At 38.2% G+C, this 18,535-nt stretch overlaps 1 protein-coding gene across 4 annotated transcripts in view; it reads left to right on the top strand.

The window, feature by feature from the left end:
• The window catches only part of PLS3 (plastin 3), a 93,409-nt gene extending 75,317 nt beyond the window's left edge, over positions 1-18,092 (top strand). For all 4 annotated transcript variants that reach the window (XM_049871893.1, XM_049871895.1, XM_049871894.1 and 1 more), the window contains exons 8-17: positions 754-919; positions 3,179-3,321; positions 6,717-6,812; positions 8,573-8,768; positions 9,813-9,891; positions 10,944-11,058; positions 11,642-11,775; positions 12,861-12,984; positions 13,197-13,321; positions 16,831-18,092. In XM_049871893.1, the coding sequence (XP_049727850.1) occupies positions 754-919; positions 3,179-3,321; positions 6,717-6,812; positions 8,573-8,768; positions 9,813-9,891; positions 10,944-11,058; positions 11,642-11,775; positions 12,861-12,984; positions 13,197-13,321; positions 16,831-16,963 (1,311 nt within the window). In that variant the 3' untranslated portion in view covers positions 16,964-18,092. The remainder of the gene's footprint in view (positions 1-753; positions 920-3,178; positions 3,322-6,716; positions 6,813-8,572; positions 8,769-9,812; positions 9,892-10,943; positions 11,059-11,641; positions 11,776-12,860; positions 12,985-13,196; positions 13,322-16,830) is intronic.
• The last annotated feature ends 443 nt before the right edge of the window (positions 18,093-18,535 follow it).

The raw sequence follows: 18,535 nt of genomic DNA, 5'->3' as shown, positions 1-18,535 counted from the left end.
CTATTTGAGGGCCTGCTCTACAGACCATGCATTCTGCCCTTTATATGTTCTCATTTAATCCTCATTACATCTCTGAGTTTGGCATTAATACCTAGATTTTATAGAGAAAAGAGCTGAAACTCAGGAAGGTTTCCATCCATACTCAAGGTGAATAACTAGCTATGTTGGAACTGAGGTGCAAATCTAGTTCTAACTCCCAAGTCCTGTTTTCTTTTCATTACGTAGTCCTGTGTTCAAACAGTGCAGAAGTACTTAAGTATGGCATGCTTAAGACATAGAACATTTTTCTTTTCCCTCAAGTGATTATTAGACTATTACGTAACAAAATTCGCTCAGGCAAGAACACCCCTTGGAATGTGGATATTGGTAAATTCTGGAACTCTTTCCAAGTGTGTATCATACTATTGGTATTAGGTATTTTTAGAAATATGGTGGTTTACCCACAAGGATATATTATGTCTCGTCACTAAGCCTTGTCCTTCAATGTCAATATACTACAAATGGGACCTAATAAAAAGACCAAGTTAGCTTTCCATGGGATTCTGCAAGAGACAATAGCAATAAGCCTGGGATTCATTTTTGCAGTGCTTTTTACAACCATAAGTCTGAAATTTGTTTTCCATGGATCATTTATAGGTGAAATTAATACAGGGCATTAATTTCCTCATTAAGTGTTATTTTCAGTGAAGGGAGAAGTAGACCGCTAGGAGATGGAAAGGTCAAGAACAAGTGTGTAATCTGGCTGTCTTGCAGGAAAACTTGAACTTGGCACTGAACTCTGCTTCTGCCATTGGGTGTCACGTTGTGAACATCGGTGCAGAGGATTTGCGGGCTGGGAAGCCTCATCTGGTTTTGGGACTGCTTTGGCAAATCATTAAGATCGGTTTGTTCGCTGACATTGAATTAAGCAGGAATGAAGGTACTGGGACACAGTCATTATTTTAAAAGTTGTTTATTGGTGACTTTTTTCCTAGTTATGCAGACTGTCGTGCTTTCATTTAATTGCGGTGATTAGATGATAACTAGAATTAGCATAAGGCAATGAATGTTATAGTGTTATTCAGGAAAACAGCCTAATTATAAATCTCTTCTTTAGTATTAACTGACATTTGTCTGGCACTTTATAATTCATTTTACAATAAAGACACAAAAGCGCAAAGAGGTTAAGGAATTTCCCCCAAGGTTCCAAAACTTGATGTCTATTCTCTTCAGCTCTGCCCACACAGCCCCTGCCTCATCACCACCCTCCACTCCACCACTGTGCACCATCTCCTATGGTTTTCATTCCTTTTATATTCTGTCACAGATTGATACCTCTTCAAAAATCCTCTAACCTAATGTTGATGTTGTCACATTTCCTGAACCAGCAAAAGTATCAACCTTCTTATTGCTTAGGTTTTTATATCACATCATGGATTTTTAGAATCGTATAAGCATATATGATGCAATTGTTACCTGGTCCTGGTCCTAGGGAGTATTGCATCATCCTCCCCCTATAAAGTTTGAAATATTGAGCACCGCTCCACATATTCATATTTTATTCTAAAAGTCCCCGGCATTACCACCTCAATTCTCGGTTACTTTGGGGGAAGACTGTATATTTGGGATTCTCAGTATTTTCAAGGTTTCACAAAGTGTCTCAAGAGCCTTATTTCACATCTTTATACATGATCAAACCCTTCTGCGATGGAGTCGATTCTGACTCATAGCGACTGTATAGGACACAGTAGAACTGCCCCATAGGAACTGTTTCCAAGGAGCGCCTGGTGAATTCGAACTGCTGACCTTTTGGTTAGCAGCTGTAGTTCTTAACCACTATGCTACCAGGGTTTCCTTATACATGATAAGACTTTTTCCCCCCCCTTTCAAGGCTTTGTTACACTTACACTTTCAATCCACTCAGAGGTATTTACCTCTGAGTGAAAAAATTATTCTACTTCTTAGCCTTCTTGACAACAGCGATTATGTCATTTAAGAAGCTGAAGTCCATTTACAAAGGAAAGAGGGAAAACAAAATTACATGGACTCGTGCCATAAATCATTTATCTTTGGCAAGGTCTTAGATACATAAGAGCAGGCTGTTTAATCCTTTCCAGCCTCTGATTTGGTGGAGATGGGAGGCAGAAGGAGGAATCTGTAAAAATGGCCACACAACCTCTGCTCTTGTGTAAATCCAAGTGCCAAAATGACACGATATAAAGCACATCTATAAAAGATGACATTTGCAGGTGGAGGGGGTTAGAAGCTGGCGAAGTGGACATGAAAGGAGAGAGTGGAGGGAGAGATTGGGCTGTCTCATTAGGGGTTGAGTAATTGGGAGTGTGTAGCAAGGTGTATATGGGTTTTTGTGTGAGAGACCGACTTGATTTGTAAACTTTCACTTAAAGCACAATAAAAATTATTTTTAAAAATAAATAAACAGTAATACCCCTGGGGAAAAAAAAAGATGACATTTGCTTGATGTAGGTATTCCTTGGATCTCTTCAGAAATCAGGCAATATCAGTCTCTGTTCCATATAAATCTCCTTTCAGTTTATGGAAGGTAATTGTTGCATAAGGATTGCACAACTTCTTCTTAAAACCATGTTTACAACTAGACAGTTCTCTGTGTAAATGCCCAAGCTTTTACCTATTCCCTTTGAGAATATTTACCAAAAGACCCTTGGCTTCTTCCACACGTTCCATTTCAATTCAACACCAAGATTATTAAGCAGTCTTTGGTACTACCCAAAATGTAAAGTTGTATGATACCCCTTTTAAAATACGCATAGGCCGTTCAAGAGTTAATTGATTATACTTAAATATAAATACTGTAGTGTTTCTGTCTGCCGTTAATCAGAAGGTTAAATTGTTCCCAATTTTTAAAGCTCCTCCACTAAGATCAGTGATTTTAAAATTATTAAATAAGAACAATTTATCTAAATATATGACATAATGTGAAAACGTTAAACTTAGAAACTGTAACTTCATTTAGTATTTGGAATGTGGAAAACAGTAAAAAAGAAGAAATAAATATATAACTGCTTTATAGTCTCATAATACCATGTCATTTTTTCTGTTAGAGTATAAACACCTTGAAACCAGGGGCTATGTCATAATTAGGTCTCGAAAGACTGAATGAATTTGTAATGACCATTATCATATCATACACTGATTGTGGGATTTATTTTTCTTACAGCCTTGGCTGCCTTACTTCGAGATGGTGAGACTTTGGAGGAGCTTATGAAATTGTCTCCAGAAGAGCTTCTGCTTCGATGGGCAAACTTTCATTTGGAAAACTCAGGCTGGCAAAAAATCAACAACTTCAGTGCTGACATCAAGGTAACTATGCAAACAACCCTAACATTTTGGGAGTTCAAAAATGCCTTAGGAGATTTCATCCACCTTAACAGAGGGAAGATCCTAACTGCTTCCCAGTCCTGTGCCATCCCCATGATCGTTTGTGGATTGAACCATTGTGACCCATAGGGTGTTCACTGGAGGATTTTCAGTAGATCTCTAGGCCTTTCTTCTAGTCTTTCTCCGTCTGGAAGCTCTACTGAAAACTGTCCAGCACCATAGCAACATGAAGGCCTCAGCGGCCAGATGGTGGGCTGCACATGAGGTGCATTGGCTGGGAATCAAATCCGGGTCTCTCAAATGGAAGGCAAGAATTCTACCACTCGCTGCCACCACATACAAGGCCATCAAATATTCCTTTCGTTGAGTTGATTTTGGCACCTACTGCTTACCACGAGCAGTCAGGAAACTAGCAACTGAGGGAGAGAAAAATCGGTTGCATTCATTTACTACACACTGCCTTTGGTTTCTTAGGGACCCAAAACCAAACTCGTTGTCGTTGAGTCCATTCTGACTCGTAGCGACCTTATAGGACAGAGTATAGCTGCTCTACAGGGTTTCCAAGGAGCAGCTGGTGGATTCGAACTGCTGACCTTTTGATTAGCAGCTGAGCACTTAACCACTGCCAGCGGGGCTCCTCTCAGGGATAAAACTAAAGAAACCAAACCTGTTGCTGTGGAGTCAATTCCAACTCATAGCAACCCTATAGGACAAAGTGGGAATGCCCCATAGGGTTTCCAAGGAGGGCCAAAATTACCATAGCAAATATGAAGGAGTTCTCATTAACCGATTCAACCCTCTCTAAAATCCAGATGTTTGGGGTACAGGGAACAAACTTGAGAATCTTCGTCACATGACACAAACCAATCATAGCGTCGACAGGGTTATGCAAACAATATTCTCTGATCATATCAGTTTGTCCTGTGGTGAGAGGAAGCAACGGGATATTTGTACTAGTGATTTCATCAGTGAAAATGAAGGCTATCCCAAAATTTATAAAGCAGACTAACCCCCACCTTCTTTTGACTTACACATCTTTACCCAGGTAGATTCTGCTTTATGCATTAGATGTGTTTCTGAAAACCGTTTGTAAATAGATTTTACACAATAAGCTATATTTTAAATGTGCCAGAGAAAACTTTTTAAATGAATCCTGCTTTGCGTATATATTTTAACCTTTTGATTTATTTCCTTTTAATCTCTTTCCATGTAGATATTTCCATCGTGTGATCATACTCTCTCTTTTTTCCATATAACACCATTATAGAAGCTTGCTTTTGCTATTGGTAGTTTTCAGAAAACACTGTTTGAAATTACTGCATCATGTGCACATACTTTGCTGTACTTAGCCACTTTCCTGTGGGTAGATATTGAAGGTTTCGATGATTTTGTTTTATAAATACCATTGCAGTGAACAACATTCTAAAGCTATGTGTGTTTTGGATCACTTTCCAAAATACTTTTAAGGCTTGTTGTGGTTTTAAAATATGTCTAACATTTCTTTATTATGCGTTCCTTCAAGAGATGGCTTTTAATTCCCCTCCTTTTGAGTGTGCGCTGGACTTAGTGACTCATTTCTAATGAATAGAATATGGCAGAAGTGATGGTGTATCTTTGGAGACTGTCAGAAAAGGTCTGCATCTTCCTGCTTACTCTCTGCCTTGAATATTTTTAAAAAGCAAAGGATTGGCTGGTAATAGGAAAAGTAACTTCCAATTTATCCAAGTTCAATTTTTCACCTGTAAACCCTCTTTCAGGATTGTTAATGCTGACTCTGCTGGGTCCGTTTTTTACCTCTTCTTCTGGTTAAGAGCTCGACTGCTGACCAAAATGTCGGCAGTTGGAATCCATCAGCCACTCCTTGGAAACCCTATGGGGGCAGTTCTCCTCTGTCCTCTAGGGTCACTATGAGTTGGAATCGGCTCAATAGCAATGGGTTTTAGTTCTCAGAAGCATAGGATTAGATTATGCATTGCTTATGTACTTCTACCAGGTAATTCTAAGTGAAAGGACTTTCAAAACTGCAGTGCACTCTTCCTTAGAAAGAGGTACGTCCGGTGCCTCCTCATGGTAGGATTTGAGTTTGCATCTCATGAATTGTTCTGAAATGGCTTTCACTCACCTGATTTCCATCCTTCCTAGAACCATTTATGATACTGTGTGTCAACTCACTTGGGTAGCTAGTTGAGAGTGCACCTTCCTGAACAGCTCTCAGAGAGTAAGATTTGGCAGATCTGGGTTGGATCCAGTAATTTGTGTATTGAGGAAATTCCCCAGGGGATTAGAATGCACATAGTCTCACACTCCTTTATGTCTCTCTAGATTTTCAAGGCCCATTAATAGAAAGCTACTATAGCTGGGAAGGTGGTCTTCATAAGGCATGAGGCAGAGTTATGGACTCTCGACTCAAAGGTTTCCTATTCTCTGGTATTCTAGAGAGGCAGAATTTTACTTGGCATGTGTCTGACGACACTTAATACAAGTGTTTGCATTAGTCCAGTGGTTTTCAAGCTGTTTTCTCTGGAGTGACCACACACCACAGATTGACCCATCCCACCCCCAACATGAACAACTCCACCTTGCTTTACGTATCGGGATTCCAAGTAAACTTTCAAGTGAAGAAAGAGTTCCGTGGCTTAAAAAAAAAAGCTTGTTTTGTTACGTGTATTCAGATTCATAAAGGGTTAAATGATATTTCACCACCTGAAAATGCTTCTCATATAAAACGTTTTGTCAATTAAATACATCTTTAACACAACTGGATACCCTGGTGGCATAGTTGTTAAAAGCCACAGCTGCTAACCAAAAGGTTGGCAGTTGGAATCCACCAGGCACTCCTTGGAAACCCTATGGGACAGTTCTACTCTGTCCTATAGGGTCACTGTGAGTCAGAATCGACTTGACGACAATGGGTTTTTTTTGTTTGTTTTTTTGGTTAATACAACTGATCTCTTCTCCACAGGTTATGGTATATCTAATGCTTTGCAATGATGTAACCTGTTTATTTTCTTTCTCCTTATGCTTCCTGGATTTCTGCTCTTCTGCTTTCTTTTTCTTGCTCGTTTTATCTATCGAGCTTATTGACTTCAGTAATTCAGTGAAGGTACAGAACTAGTTTTGTGTTTACAAACATTATTATATTGATGACTTCAATAAATCATAAAGTCACATCAAAATCCAGTTCATCTCCATTCAAGACAGATCTAAGGCCAGATTGATGGGATTTCCTGGGGAAAAGGACTGTTAAAATAGAAGACAGAGCTTTGTGCCATATATTCTTAGAAAATCCAATGCAAATATCCTTCCAAATGTGGGACAGTAGGATACATTCATTCTTTGTAAATATGATCCCACTGACATTTTCAATTCATTTGTAGGATTCCAAAGCCTATTTCCATCTTCTCAATCAAATTGCACCAAAAGGACAAAAGGAAGGTGAACCACGGATAGATATTAACATGTCAGGTTTCAACGTAAGTATAGGTATTCTTTTGATTTCTACAGTCTTGCAAAATGTTTGTCAATTTCTTACAAATAAAAGAATTTTTTAATTGCAGTCAGTGGTGTTGACAATTTTAAGCATTATTTTTAAAATTTATTACTCTGCGTATAATTTAGAGGTAAAAAGATTTGGTTTGATTTATTTTGATGGTTTATCGGTGAGTTCCGTAATCATGATGATATTGGTTTATATGATGATTTAAAATATTCAAAGCGCCATCCAAGCCAAGCATGGAAGAAGTGAAATATAAGCAGAATTTAGGGACTAACCTTTTCTAAGTATTTGGAATATCACCACAGTAGTAGATTTAATGAATACATATTCATATGTGCGGCTATAATATCCCTCCATTAGGGGTAGTGTGAACATGTTTACAAAATTCTGATCCATGCATTCCAATTTGGGGAGCCATTGCCATTGATCATGTTCTTGGTTGTCACTAATTTGTTCAGTGACCTTGGACGAGTTCCTTCCCAAAATTGGATCCGACTTTGCTCATCTATGAAGTAAGAAGTTGGACTAGACCATTAAATTCCTTTCAGCTCTAATTTTCTAGGATTCTGTGGTTCTTTTTACCACCAGATATGGAATGCATTCTCGTAATTAACGAAATCCACATGCCCAGCCTATACTGGGATTATACTGATTAAACCACGTACGCTGCTCCTACCAGTGCTGAATTTGTAACTGACTTGGGTGCTTATGTTTCTGTCCATATGTTAAATGTAAAACTCTTGGGCTCATGTCACTCTTGGTTGGGTTAAGTGCCCATTCTGTGCAGTAAGGAAGCTTGTCTGAGATGGCTAGCCAGGTGATCTTATGCCTGGGTAAATGGCATCAGTATTCTAAACAGTCTCTGTGATTCTGATACAGCCTTTCTCCAGTCAGTCCTCCCTGACTGATCTTCTTAAAACACACGTTTGTTTTCTCCTCAGAATCCTTCAAGGATTCCCCCATTGACTGTAAAATTCAGCTTGAAATGCTTGGCTTAGCATTTAAGGCCCTACACAGTCTTTCTCCACTACTCCTAAACCAGTTGGTGTGGAGTCAACTCTGACTCGTGAAAACCCCGTGTGTATCAGAATAAGACTGCGCTCCACAGCGTTTTCAACTGCTGATTTCTCAGTAGATCGCTAGGCCTTTTCTTCTGAGGTAACTCTGGGTGGACTTGAATGACAACCTTTCAGTTAACAGCCAAGCACGTTAACCATTTGCACCATGCAGGGACTCCCATCACTCCTACAGATCCTAGCCAGTGTTATTTCCGACTACTCTGGACGCCCATCAACCTTTCACATCCTGCCACCATCCAAGTGCCTCAGTCTTCCCCACTCACATTGAGCCTTTGCTCGTGCTTTTCCGATGTTTTACGATGTCCTTCATTTTTCTCAGTTTTACACCTACTTCAGCACCTAATTAAAAAATCTGAAGTGTTTTAGCTTTCTTGATGTATTTAGGTATCAGAGAATAACAGATACAATCCCAATTGAGTTAAATGTGTCCTTTAGTCAGCTAAATGATTTGGCACCATCTAGGGTATTTTCAAGGTACTGCATATCCAGCATGGCCAAGTTTGTTTTGTTTTTTTGCATTCAAAACAATTTTCTAATAAGTACCATATGTTGGCTAAGTGAAAGTAGAATTGTATATACAGCCGATCATGGTAGGGAAGCATTTCTGTATTTTTAGTATGGCCTTTTAAAAAAAAGTCTTATTATTTTACTTAAACAGGAAACAGATGATCTGAAGAGAGCTGAGAGTATGCTTCAACAAGCAGACAAATTAGGTTGCAGACAGTTTGTTACCCCTGCTGATGTTGTCAGTGGAAACCCCAAACTGAACTTAGCCTTTGTGGCTAACCTGTTTAATAAATACCCGGCACTAACGAAGCCAGAGAACCAAGATATTGACTGGACTCTATTAGAAGGTAATAAAGGTTTTTCGAATTCTCATGTTGGGACTATATGATGATTTCTCACTTAATGAAACTGACTTACTCAGTTTCTTTATCCAGTTTCCTTAAGCAAATATCTGCTAGAAGTTGGCGTAAGTGATGAACTTTTTAAAAAAGTCAAATTGTCTATGTTCACTTCACCTAAGACCATTTAGTAAACCAATGGCTTGGTTTGTTTTAATATCTGAAGGTTAACCCACTTTTTAAACCTCTTACCTGAAAAATTCACATGTGCATAAAATTTGACCTATACATTTACAGTACATATATTTGTATTTTCTATATATATATATTTCATTATTCCACAGTCAGAGTAATTGGAACAAGCCCTAGCTTTTCTCACCCATACCTCCTCAAAAATTTTTATAATATACGGTAATTATTTGTTTAGGTTTGGGAAAGCCAGAGTTTATGTTTTCCAGACTATATGTGTATGAAGTATAATAGTTTGAAAATTGGCAAATGCAGTTAGTTCATTGCATGTCCGATGGCATAACTATAAAATTTTTCACTTTTGTGCTTTTGAAGTTTTTCAGGTAATTCGTTCCGTTAACATAAGCGTGTGAAAGCAATAATCATGTATAGTTCGGTATTTTAAAAGTGGTTAGAGGGTGTGTATATTTTCCCTACAGTTTTTTAAAAAACGGTGAAAATTAGAAGGAAAACTTAAATTTGTATGAGTGTAGGTTCATATGAACATAGAAAAAATTTTTAAATATAAACTAAACTGATAACATTGGTTACTTTGAGGTATGGGATTTAAAGGAGATATTGAAGGATTAGTGAGAGGAGGTGATACAAAAGTTCATAAACCTCTGAGTTGCTTAAGTGTATATTCTCTAATTTTAACATAAACTCGACAAAACAAAAATGCAAATATATATCTAGATAAAATTAATCTAGATAGAATGTGCTGGAATTCATGTAGGAGAAAACTTGTAGATCTGAATAGAGCAGGTAAAATAATCTCATGTACATAAGGTATTTCAAAATAAATTTTGTGACTATTTTTAATAGGAGAAACTCGTGAAGAAAGAACCTTCCGTAACTGGATGAACTCTCTCGGTGTTAATCCCCACGTAAACCATCTCTACGCGTAAGCCTTCCTACTACTATTGTAAACATTTATGAGCATCATGAATGGATGCTACACAGATGATTACAGCTCTAAAAATTTTCTAGATGTTACTTTGTAGCAAGTATTTATATTAGAAAATTTAGAGTGATGACTTCCACCATTATTTGCCTAATACGTGAAAGCCCACATTATTTCTTTACAGGATCCTTAACTGTAACTGATACAACATGTAAACGTCTCTCTAGTCCCCTAGGGAACAGATACTTTTGTCATGAGACAGAGACCGGGGAATACCTTAGGGAGAATATCCATGATGCCTCAGGGCCTTTGTGCTGTTTTCTCAACCTGGAATGTTCTTTGCCCACATCTCTCAAGGCTTGCTCCCTTAAATTGTATTCAAACCACCAATTCAGGGAGACTTCCTGACTACAACTTGTCACTCTCTAACTTTAACCCTAGTTTTTTTTTTTAATTGTAATTTAGGTGCAAGCTTACAGAGCAAATTAGTTTCTCGTTAAACAGTTAACACACAAATTGTTTTGTGACATTGGTTACCAACCCAGCGATGTGTCAACACTCTCCCCTTTTCCACCCAGAATTCCCTGTTTCCATTTATCCACTTTACCTGTGCCTTCCTGCCTTGTCTTTGCTTTTGGGCTGGTGTGTGCATTAGTCTTGTATACATAATGGAACTATGAAGCACGTCCCTCATGTGTGTTGTTGTAGGCTCTATAGACCTAGTTCTTTTTTTGTAGTACTTACATATACCCCAAAATCAAATTATGTATTTATCCACGTATGTGTTTATTGTCTTATCTTTCTGACTGTATGTCAGAGATCTATGTCCTGTGTGCCTGGCCTTTAGAATAGTGCCTTGCTCACAATAAGCTCTCAGTAAACACTATTAAGTGAATAGGATGGTCTTAGCTCTATTTTCAGCACAGGTTGATAGAAAATATGAATGTTGGGGTTTATCTATTTTGTTTGACAGTGTAGTGTTATTGTTTCTTAAGGGAAGCAAAAGCCCAGCTGTCTGAAAACACTGATTAAATTATTTTTAAATCTGTTAGTGACCTGCAAGATGCCCTGGTAATCTTACAGTTGTATGAACGAATTAAAGTTCCTGTTGACTGGAGTAAAGTTAATAAACCTCCATACCCGAAACTTGGAGCCAACATGAAAAAGGTAGATACTTCATTAAGTCGCTACATGTTGTTGTTATAGAGTATTTTTATTCTTATTTTTTTTAATACTGTGTTTTTGGTAAAAGTTTATATAACACATTAGGTTCTCATTTAACAATTCCTATGTTTATTGTTCAGTGACTTCGGTTACTTTTTTCACAATGTGTCAGCATTTTCTTCCCATTTGGGTTGTTCTGATTCCATTCATCTAACTTCCCTGTCCCCGTTTACCTTCTCATCTTTGGTCTAGGGTAAATGTTGACCGTTTGGTTCATTCAGATGATTGTTTAGAGAAGCACAGTAGTCATGGCAGAGAGAATTTCTTTTACAAGCCAATCTGTCAATTGGCTAAAAGGTGACCTCCAGGAGTGGTTTGACTTCCAAGCTGAAAGGATATCCCAGGGCTCTCAATTTGTTTTTAGTTCTGAAAACTCTTGACACTCCGCTTCTTGAGGACAGGAACTGTGTCTTATTTATTTTTGTGTCCTAAGCACTTTTTTTTTAAGCACTTAGCACCACACACACACACACGTGCAGATTAAACAAATGAAAATCTTTAACCACTTATATTTGTGTGTTTACAGCTAGAAAACTGCAACTATGCTGTTGAATTAGGGAAGCATCCTGCCAAATTCTCACTGGTTGGCATTGGAGGGCAAGATTTGAATGATGGAAACCAAACCCTGACTTTAGCTTTAGTCTGGCAGCTGATGAGAAGGTATAGTGCACAATGTTAGAGCTTTACTCTAATGCAGGTGTGGGATCTAACTGTTATTTTTAAGCAAACACGTCAATGACTACAGCTTTGAAATTTATTATATTTCTACTCTGAAGTGACCTTCCAAAAACATCCATTTCTCTCTAGTCAGCTCTGACTCATAGTGACCTTATAGGACAGAGTAGAGCTGCTCCATAGGGTTTCCAAGGCTATGATCTTCATGGAAGCAGACTGCCGCATCTTTGTCCCCCAGAGCAGCTGGTGGGTTTGAACCACTGACCTTTCGGTCAGCAGCCCAGCACTTAACTGCTGTGCCACCAGGGCCCAGAAGTGAGCTTAAATGATGAATATTTATATGGCTGATTCAGTGGGAGATGGCTCCGAGTAAGTTAGGCAGCAGAGCTGTGAGTGTTCCATTTTTCATAGGAAGCCTGATATGGAGACTTAAAGCCTCATTTAGTGTCAGTAAGTAAAGAAATTGCCAGAAAAAATTCTGAGCATCCCCATATATCCATTAGAAACAACATCTCTTAACTGTAATGCAGAAGAGCATTCATTATGTCTGGGTACCAGCCAAAGCACAGCTTATTTGAAGTCATTACCACTGTTGGAATAGTACAAAATGTGCTTGTGGTAGACTGATGGGCTTGCTCATTAAAGCACCACAAATCTTTCCTCCCGTCACCACAAAGAAGACATCAGTGGCAAGCCACCACTATTTGAAATATTTTTTTCATGTAGTGTGAATTTTTTCCATGGAATCTTTAGTCTTTCAAACCTAAGGAATAAATGAAATGGAAGCCAAAATATCATTCTAATGTAGGTCCCTGGCTGGAACAAACAGTTTGTACCCGACTACTAACCTCAAGGTTGGCAGTTCAAACCCACCCAACAGCTCCACAGAAGAGAGGCCTGGTGATCTGCTTTTGTAAAGATTACAGCCAAGAAAACCCTATGGAGCAGTTCTACTCTGTAACACACAGGGTCACCATGAGTCGAAATCGACTTGATAGCAACGGGTATGTAATGTTTCCATTTTTTCTCCTAAAGTAGATTGTGGTCTTTTCTCCTGCTGCTTCTTTTAGATATACCCTCAATGTCCTGGAAGATCTTGGAGAGGGTCAAAAAGCTAATGACGACATCATTGTAAACTGGGTGAACAGAACATTGAGGGAAGCTGGAAAATCAACTTCCATTCAGAGTTTTAAGGTAAGAATCCTTAACTGTTGAACGTTGCATCTGCTAGATATGTACAATGTGGAAAAACAACCTTTGGTTTCTTCATGAGTGAGAATTACTGTTGAACTAATGACAGGATTCTCTTCTAATTGGCTGGGCTTTGTTTTTGGCACTTTGTGTAGGTAATGACATAGCAATTTGTACATAGTGAAATTCTCATGTTCGTTATCCTTTTACACTAGGACAAGACGATCAGCTCCAGTTTGGCAGTTGTGGATTTAATTGATGCCATCCAGCCAGGTTGTATTAACTATGACCTCGTTAAGAGCGGCAACCTCACAGAAGATGACAAGCACAATAATGCCAAGTAAGGGAGCCTGCACAGTATCACGGATCGAGCACAGGCTTTACAGCCAGGCAGATAAGAATTCTAATTCAGGCTCTGCCATGTAGGAGTCTTGTCACTTGGGAGAACCCTCTTTGAGTCTCAGTTTCCTCATTAGTAAAACGGGGGCAATAATACTTGCCTTAGAGGTTTTGTAAAGATTAAATGAAAAAATGTAAGTAAAGGGTTTAGCATTGTACCTGACACCTAGTAGGTGCTTGATTAATTGTTGCTTTAGTGGATTACAGAAATAATGTAGTGTATATATATATATTTAGTAAGATTTTGTTGAGTGTGTGTTAGGTGAAAGTTTACACAGCAAATTAGGTTCCCCTTTAGCAATTTTTATACAGATTGTTCCATGCCATTGGTTATAATTTTTACAATGTGTCATCATTCTCATTATTTCTATTCTGTTTGTTCTGTTTCCACCGATCTAGCTTCCTTTCCCCCTTCTTGCCTTCTCATCTTTGCTTTTGGTTTAATGTTGACCTTTTGGTCTCATATAGTTCATTGTTTAACGGAGCACATTACTTATGGATGATACTGTTTATTTTATAAGCCAATCTATTATTTGGCTAAAAGGTGGCCTGCAGAAATATTTTCAATTCCTATTTCAAAGGTTATCTTAGGGCAATAGTCTCAGGGGTTCCTCTAGTCTCTATTGATCCAGTAGATCTGGACTGTTTTAGGATTTTGAGTGTTGTTCTACATTTTTCTCCCATTCTTTCTGGGATCTTCTATTGTGCCCCCGGTCAGAACGGTCAGTGGTGGTAACCAAGCGCCATATACTTCTTCTGGTCTCAGAAGAGGCTGTAGTTCCTGTGGGCTGTTAGTCCTGTGGACTAGTTTCTTCTTTGCGCCTTTGATTTCCTTCATTCTCTTTTGCTCCATAGGAGTAAAACCCGATAGCTGTATCTTGGATGACTGTTTGCAAGCTTTTAAGACGCCAGACACTACTCACCAAACTACGATGTAGAACATTATCTTTATAAACTATGTTATTATGCCATTTGACTGAGTTGTACCACAAGACTATGGTCCCGAGCCTTTTGACTCAGTAAACCGATGTGGTTTGTTATATATGTGGATATATACGCAGCACATATATTCCACATATATAACAAACCACATAGGGTGCACAGTTACAGAGGATTGCTAGACATAGCCAAATAACTCACAGGATTGGAGCCCTGGTGGCACAGGGGTTAAGAGCTCAGCTACTAACCAAAAGGTCGGCAGTTTGAATCCACCAGCCACTCCTTGGAAACTCCACGGGGCAGTTCTACTCTGTCCTATAGGGTCGCTATGAGTCGGAGTCCACTCCACAGCAGCGGTTTGGTTTTCGTATATATAGCACACATAAACATGTATATACATATGCCTACTGATATGCCTATAAACCATACACAAAAGCTAACTCAAAGAGGATCAAAGACCTACATCTAAAACCTAAAACTATAAATATCATGTAAGAAAAAATAGGAATAATGCTAAGGGCTCTAATATATGGCATAAACAGACCTATACATGCATGGGTATTTACTCACATATGCCTTTATATACACATATATGCATCCAGATATACCTACATAACCACACACATGGTTTTGGTTGTTTTTACTGTTGTTGCAAAATTGTATAGGTTATAGTATTTACTGATATTATCTCTTTTTCTTGTGTACTTCTTAGTATATTTACCTCGGGTCAGGTTGTGCTGACTGCACCCATATTTGGTCTTGTCTTTCCTATCACCAAAAATAACAAGGGTCCACTATCTAGAACATGATTCCCCCTCCTTCTCCTCCCATCCCTGGAAACCATCAAAGAACGTTGCTTTCTGTGTGTATGTCTATTCTTTACTTTTTATAATAGTGGGGCCATACAATATTTGTCTTCTTCCAATTGACTAATTACATCAGCATAATGTCCTCCAGATTCATCCATGTTATGTATTGAAAACTCATTCTTCATAGTTGCATAGTATTCCATTGTATGTGTGTACCATAGTTTATCTATTCATCCATTGATGGGCACTTAGATTGTCTCCATCTTTTTGCTATTGTGAATAATGCTGCAATGAACATAGGTGTGCACATGTCTATTCGTGTCACTGCTCTTGTATCTCTAGGATATATACCTAGGAGTGGGATTGCTGGATCATAAGGTATTTCTATTTCTAGTTTTTTGAGGAAGCGCCATACTGTTTTCCATAGCTGTTGTACCATTTTATTATCCCACCAGCAATGTTTAAGAGTTCCAGTTCCCCCATAGCCTCGCCAGCATTTATTGTTTTCTGGTTTTTTTTTTAATTGTTGTAGCCATTTTTTTGCAGGGATGAGATGGTATCTCATTGTAATTTTGATTTACATCTCTCTAAAGGCTGATGATTCTGAGCATCTTTTTATGTATTTGTTGGTGACCTGAATGTGTAGTGTATATTTTAATGCAAATGAGCTACAAAACTTATACCAGGGAAAAAAATGACCTAAGGATATTCATGCTTTAGAGTAGTGTTCAGTCACCAGATTTTAGAATGCTTGTTAATCTTCAGCAGAAGAGTATGTCTTGCATTTCAACAATATTGAGAAGGTCTTTTTACACCTATCTCTTCCCTTCTTCACCAAAGACCTAGACTGTGGCTTGGCTTCAGGAGTGACCCAGGAAAGCTTTACTAGTATACACTGAAATGCTTCATAGGATAGCTAAGAAGCATTCCTGCAAAGCTTCAGAGTTAGGCACATCGTTTGTCCCTTCCTTGAGAAATATATGCAGCATATATGATAATGATTTAACAGCTACAATTTTTTAAAAAATCTTGAAACTTCTCTTTCCAACAACTTAATGGTTTAATAATCTTTAAAGAGTCTTGTTACAAAACACCTAGAAATGCTTCATGTATTAGTTGAGATATGATCCTGTAAATTTCCCTAGTTGGACATGTCAATTCTTTCTTCCCTTCTCTACCATTTCCTTTCCTTGGTCAGGCCACTCTGTCCCCGTACCTTGTAGACTGCTCTCCCCTCTCTTGAATATTTGAAAGTATTCACTGTATCTACCTCAGCAACTTGAATTTTGCGTCTGGCATGACTTCCACCCAATAGCTCTAAGATCATATGACAGCGTCTATTATGACATACTCAATGAGAATACCAACATTACTGATTGTATGGCCAGCCTGGGTAATTATATATAATTTTTTTCACTTCCCTATGAAGTCAGCGTTCCAAGCTTAATTCTCATTTTATACTAGAGAAGGGAATGAATAAAAATTATCAGTACCAGGTAACAGAACACGAACACCTAGTATAACTTTCAAAGTGAACTCTACAACAAAATAGAAAATAAGACCCAAAAATGAACTCATTGTGATTTAATGTTTGGTATAGAATTCTTGCAAGCCAGACACATGATTATATGAGATGAAATAGATGTTTCAGATTGTCTCCTTGAGCTGACAAAAATGTCAATTTTGTTTCCTCAAAAACTAGGTATGCCGTGTCAATGGCTAGAAGAATTGGAGCCAGAGTGTACGCTCTCCCCGAAGATCTTGTGGAAGTAAAGCCCAAGATGGTCATGACCGTGTTTGCATGCTTGATGGGTAGGGGAATGAAGAGAGTGTAAAATAACCAGTCTGAATAAAAAAACAACCTTGCTCCCAGGTGCATGATTAGCAGGTCAGCTGTTTCCAAGTTGAAGTGCTCATGGCTTAAGAATGTTGGTCATTTAAAGGACTTTGTAGTTTTGATTAACGAGACAAGGTCATCGGAGCCCTCGGGGGAAAGAGTTTCAATAAAAACAAGTGTTCTTTCCCATAGTCAGTGTTGGATTTGTCAGGCACACCTGAAATGTGCTCATAACCAAACCATTTTACTCTCTCCTCCTAGATTGCTGCCTTTGACATTTCCTGTTCCTGTATGTTATTTCTCTCTATGTACCTTTTTCCCCTCTTAGAGTATCCACCTCTTGAGACTTGCTTAGATGATTGGATATGAATATTATTAGGTAGTAATTTTCCTTTCCATTCAGTGTGCGAGTTCTTATTGGAGAACTCTGGTCGGAGGGTATGTGGATATGAGTATCCTTTGCTTATCTTTGTAGTACTGGAAGTTTGCAGAAGTAACTGGCTATGCAGAATGTAATAGAAGCTTTTTCAGATTCTTTTATTCTTAAAAATCAGTATCTTTTTACAGTATTCCTTCTACATGATCCTTTTTTATACACTTAAGAATATTTTGATTACATTAAACAAGACTGCTGATTTTGCTACTTTTTTTAAGGGATCTTCAAGTAAGTAAAAAAAAAAAACATACATTTTAGGTAGAGGAGAAGTGTACCTTAAATTTGCATCTTCCCACCACCCAAGCTATAAACAATTGGTCTATTTTGTCTTCAAATACTTGGTTCAGTACATGCTTCTTTTTGTTAAACCTGTAATCATCAAGCTCTCTCTTTAAATTTAAAATGCTGTTGAGTATGACACTTTTCAGGAAAGAGAGGACTCAGAAATTAGCTGGATGCAGTAGGCCAAGTATGCTAAGTGTACAATACTTTTTTAATTTTACACCTAAAACAAGGAGATGTGGTCACTAAAAAATAAAAGTATATATGTAGAACTTAATGTACTCTTGCTGTGTCAAGCTTTTTGCTGTAGTTTTCAAGATCATACTGTTACTCTAACTCTGAAAAGTGATGTAATCGGGTAGCAATGTATTAGTTCAAATAAAGGCATTTACATAATAATTAATCTCTTCCTCATGCTTCTGTCCCTTAGTAGAATGCCAATAATGTTTGCCACTTTTTTTCTTCAGTATTTTCATTCGTTTCTCTGGTGTCTTCTACAAAATGATGTTTGTTAAATTTGAGCTTTTGGAGCTGAAATGAGGGGCTGGATCAAGGATAGTACAAATGGGATGTGACGGCTTTTTCTACCTCACCAAACTTTTCTTATCCACTTCCTTCCTTTTTCTTGTTCCTATCTCCCTCCATCTTTTCACTGTTCTAGTTTTTTTTTTTTTTTAGGATATACAGAAGACTGAAACTATGGGAATCTGAACAGTCAGGGGGAGAGATGGTTTGTGGCAGGCTTTCTCAACCTCGGCACTGTTGACATTTCAGGTTGGACAACTCTTTTTTTGAGAGGCTGTCCTGTGTACTGTGGAATACTTAGCAGTATCCCTGGGCCATCTACCCACT

The sequence above is a fragment of the Elephas maximus genome, chromosome X, assembly GCF_024166365.1.
Source record: "Elephas maximus indicus isolate mEleMax1 chromosome X, mEleMax1 primary haplotype, whole genome shotgun sequence".
In the NCBI taxonomy this organism is placed as follows: domain Eukaryota; kingdom Metazoa; phylum Chordata; class Mammalia; order Proboscidea; family Elephantidae; genus Elephas; species Elephas maximus.
This window is presented reverse-complemented; position numbering and strand designations above follow the sequence as displayed.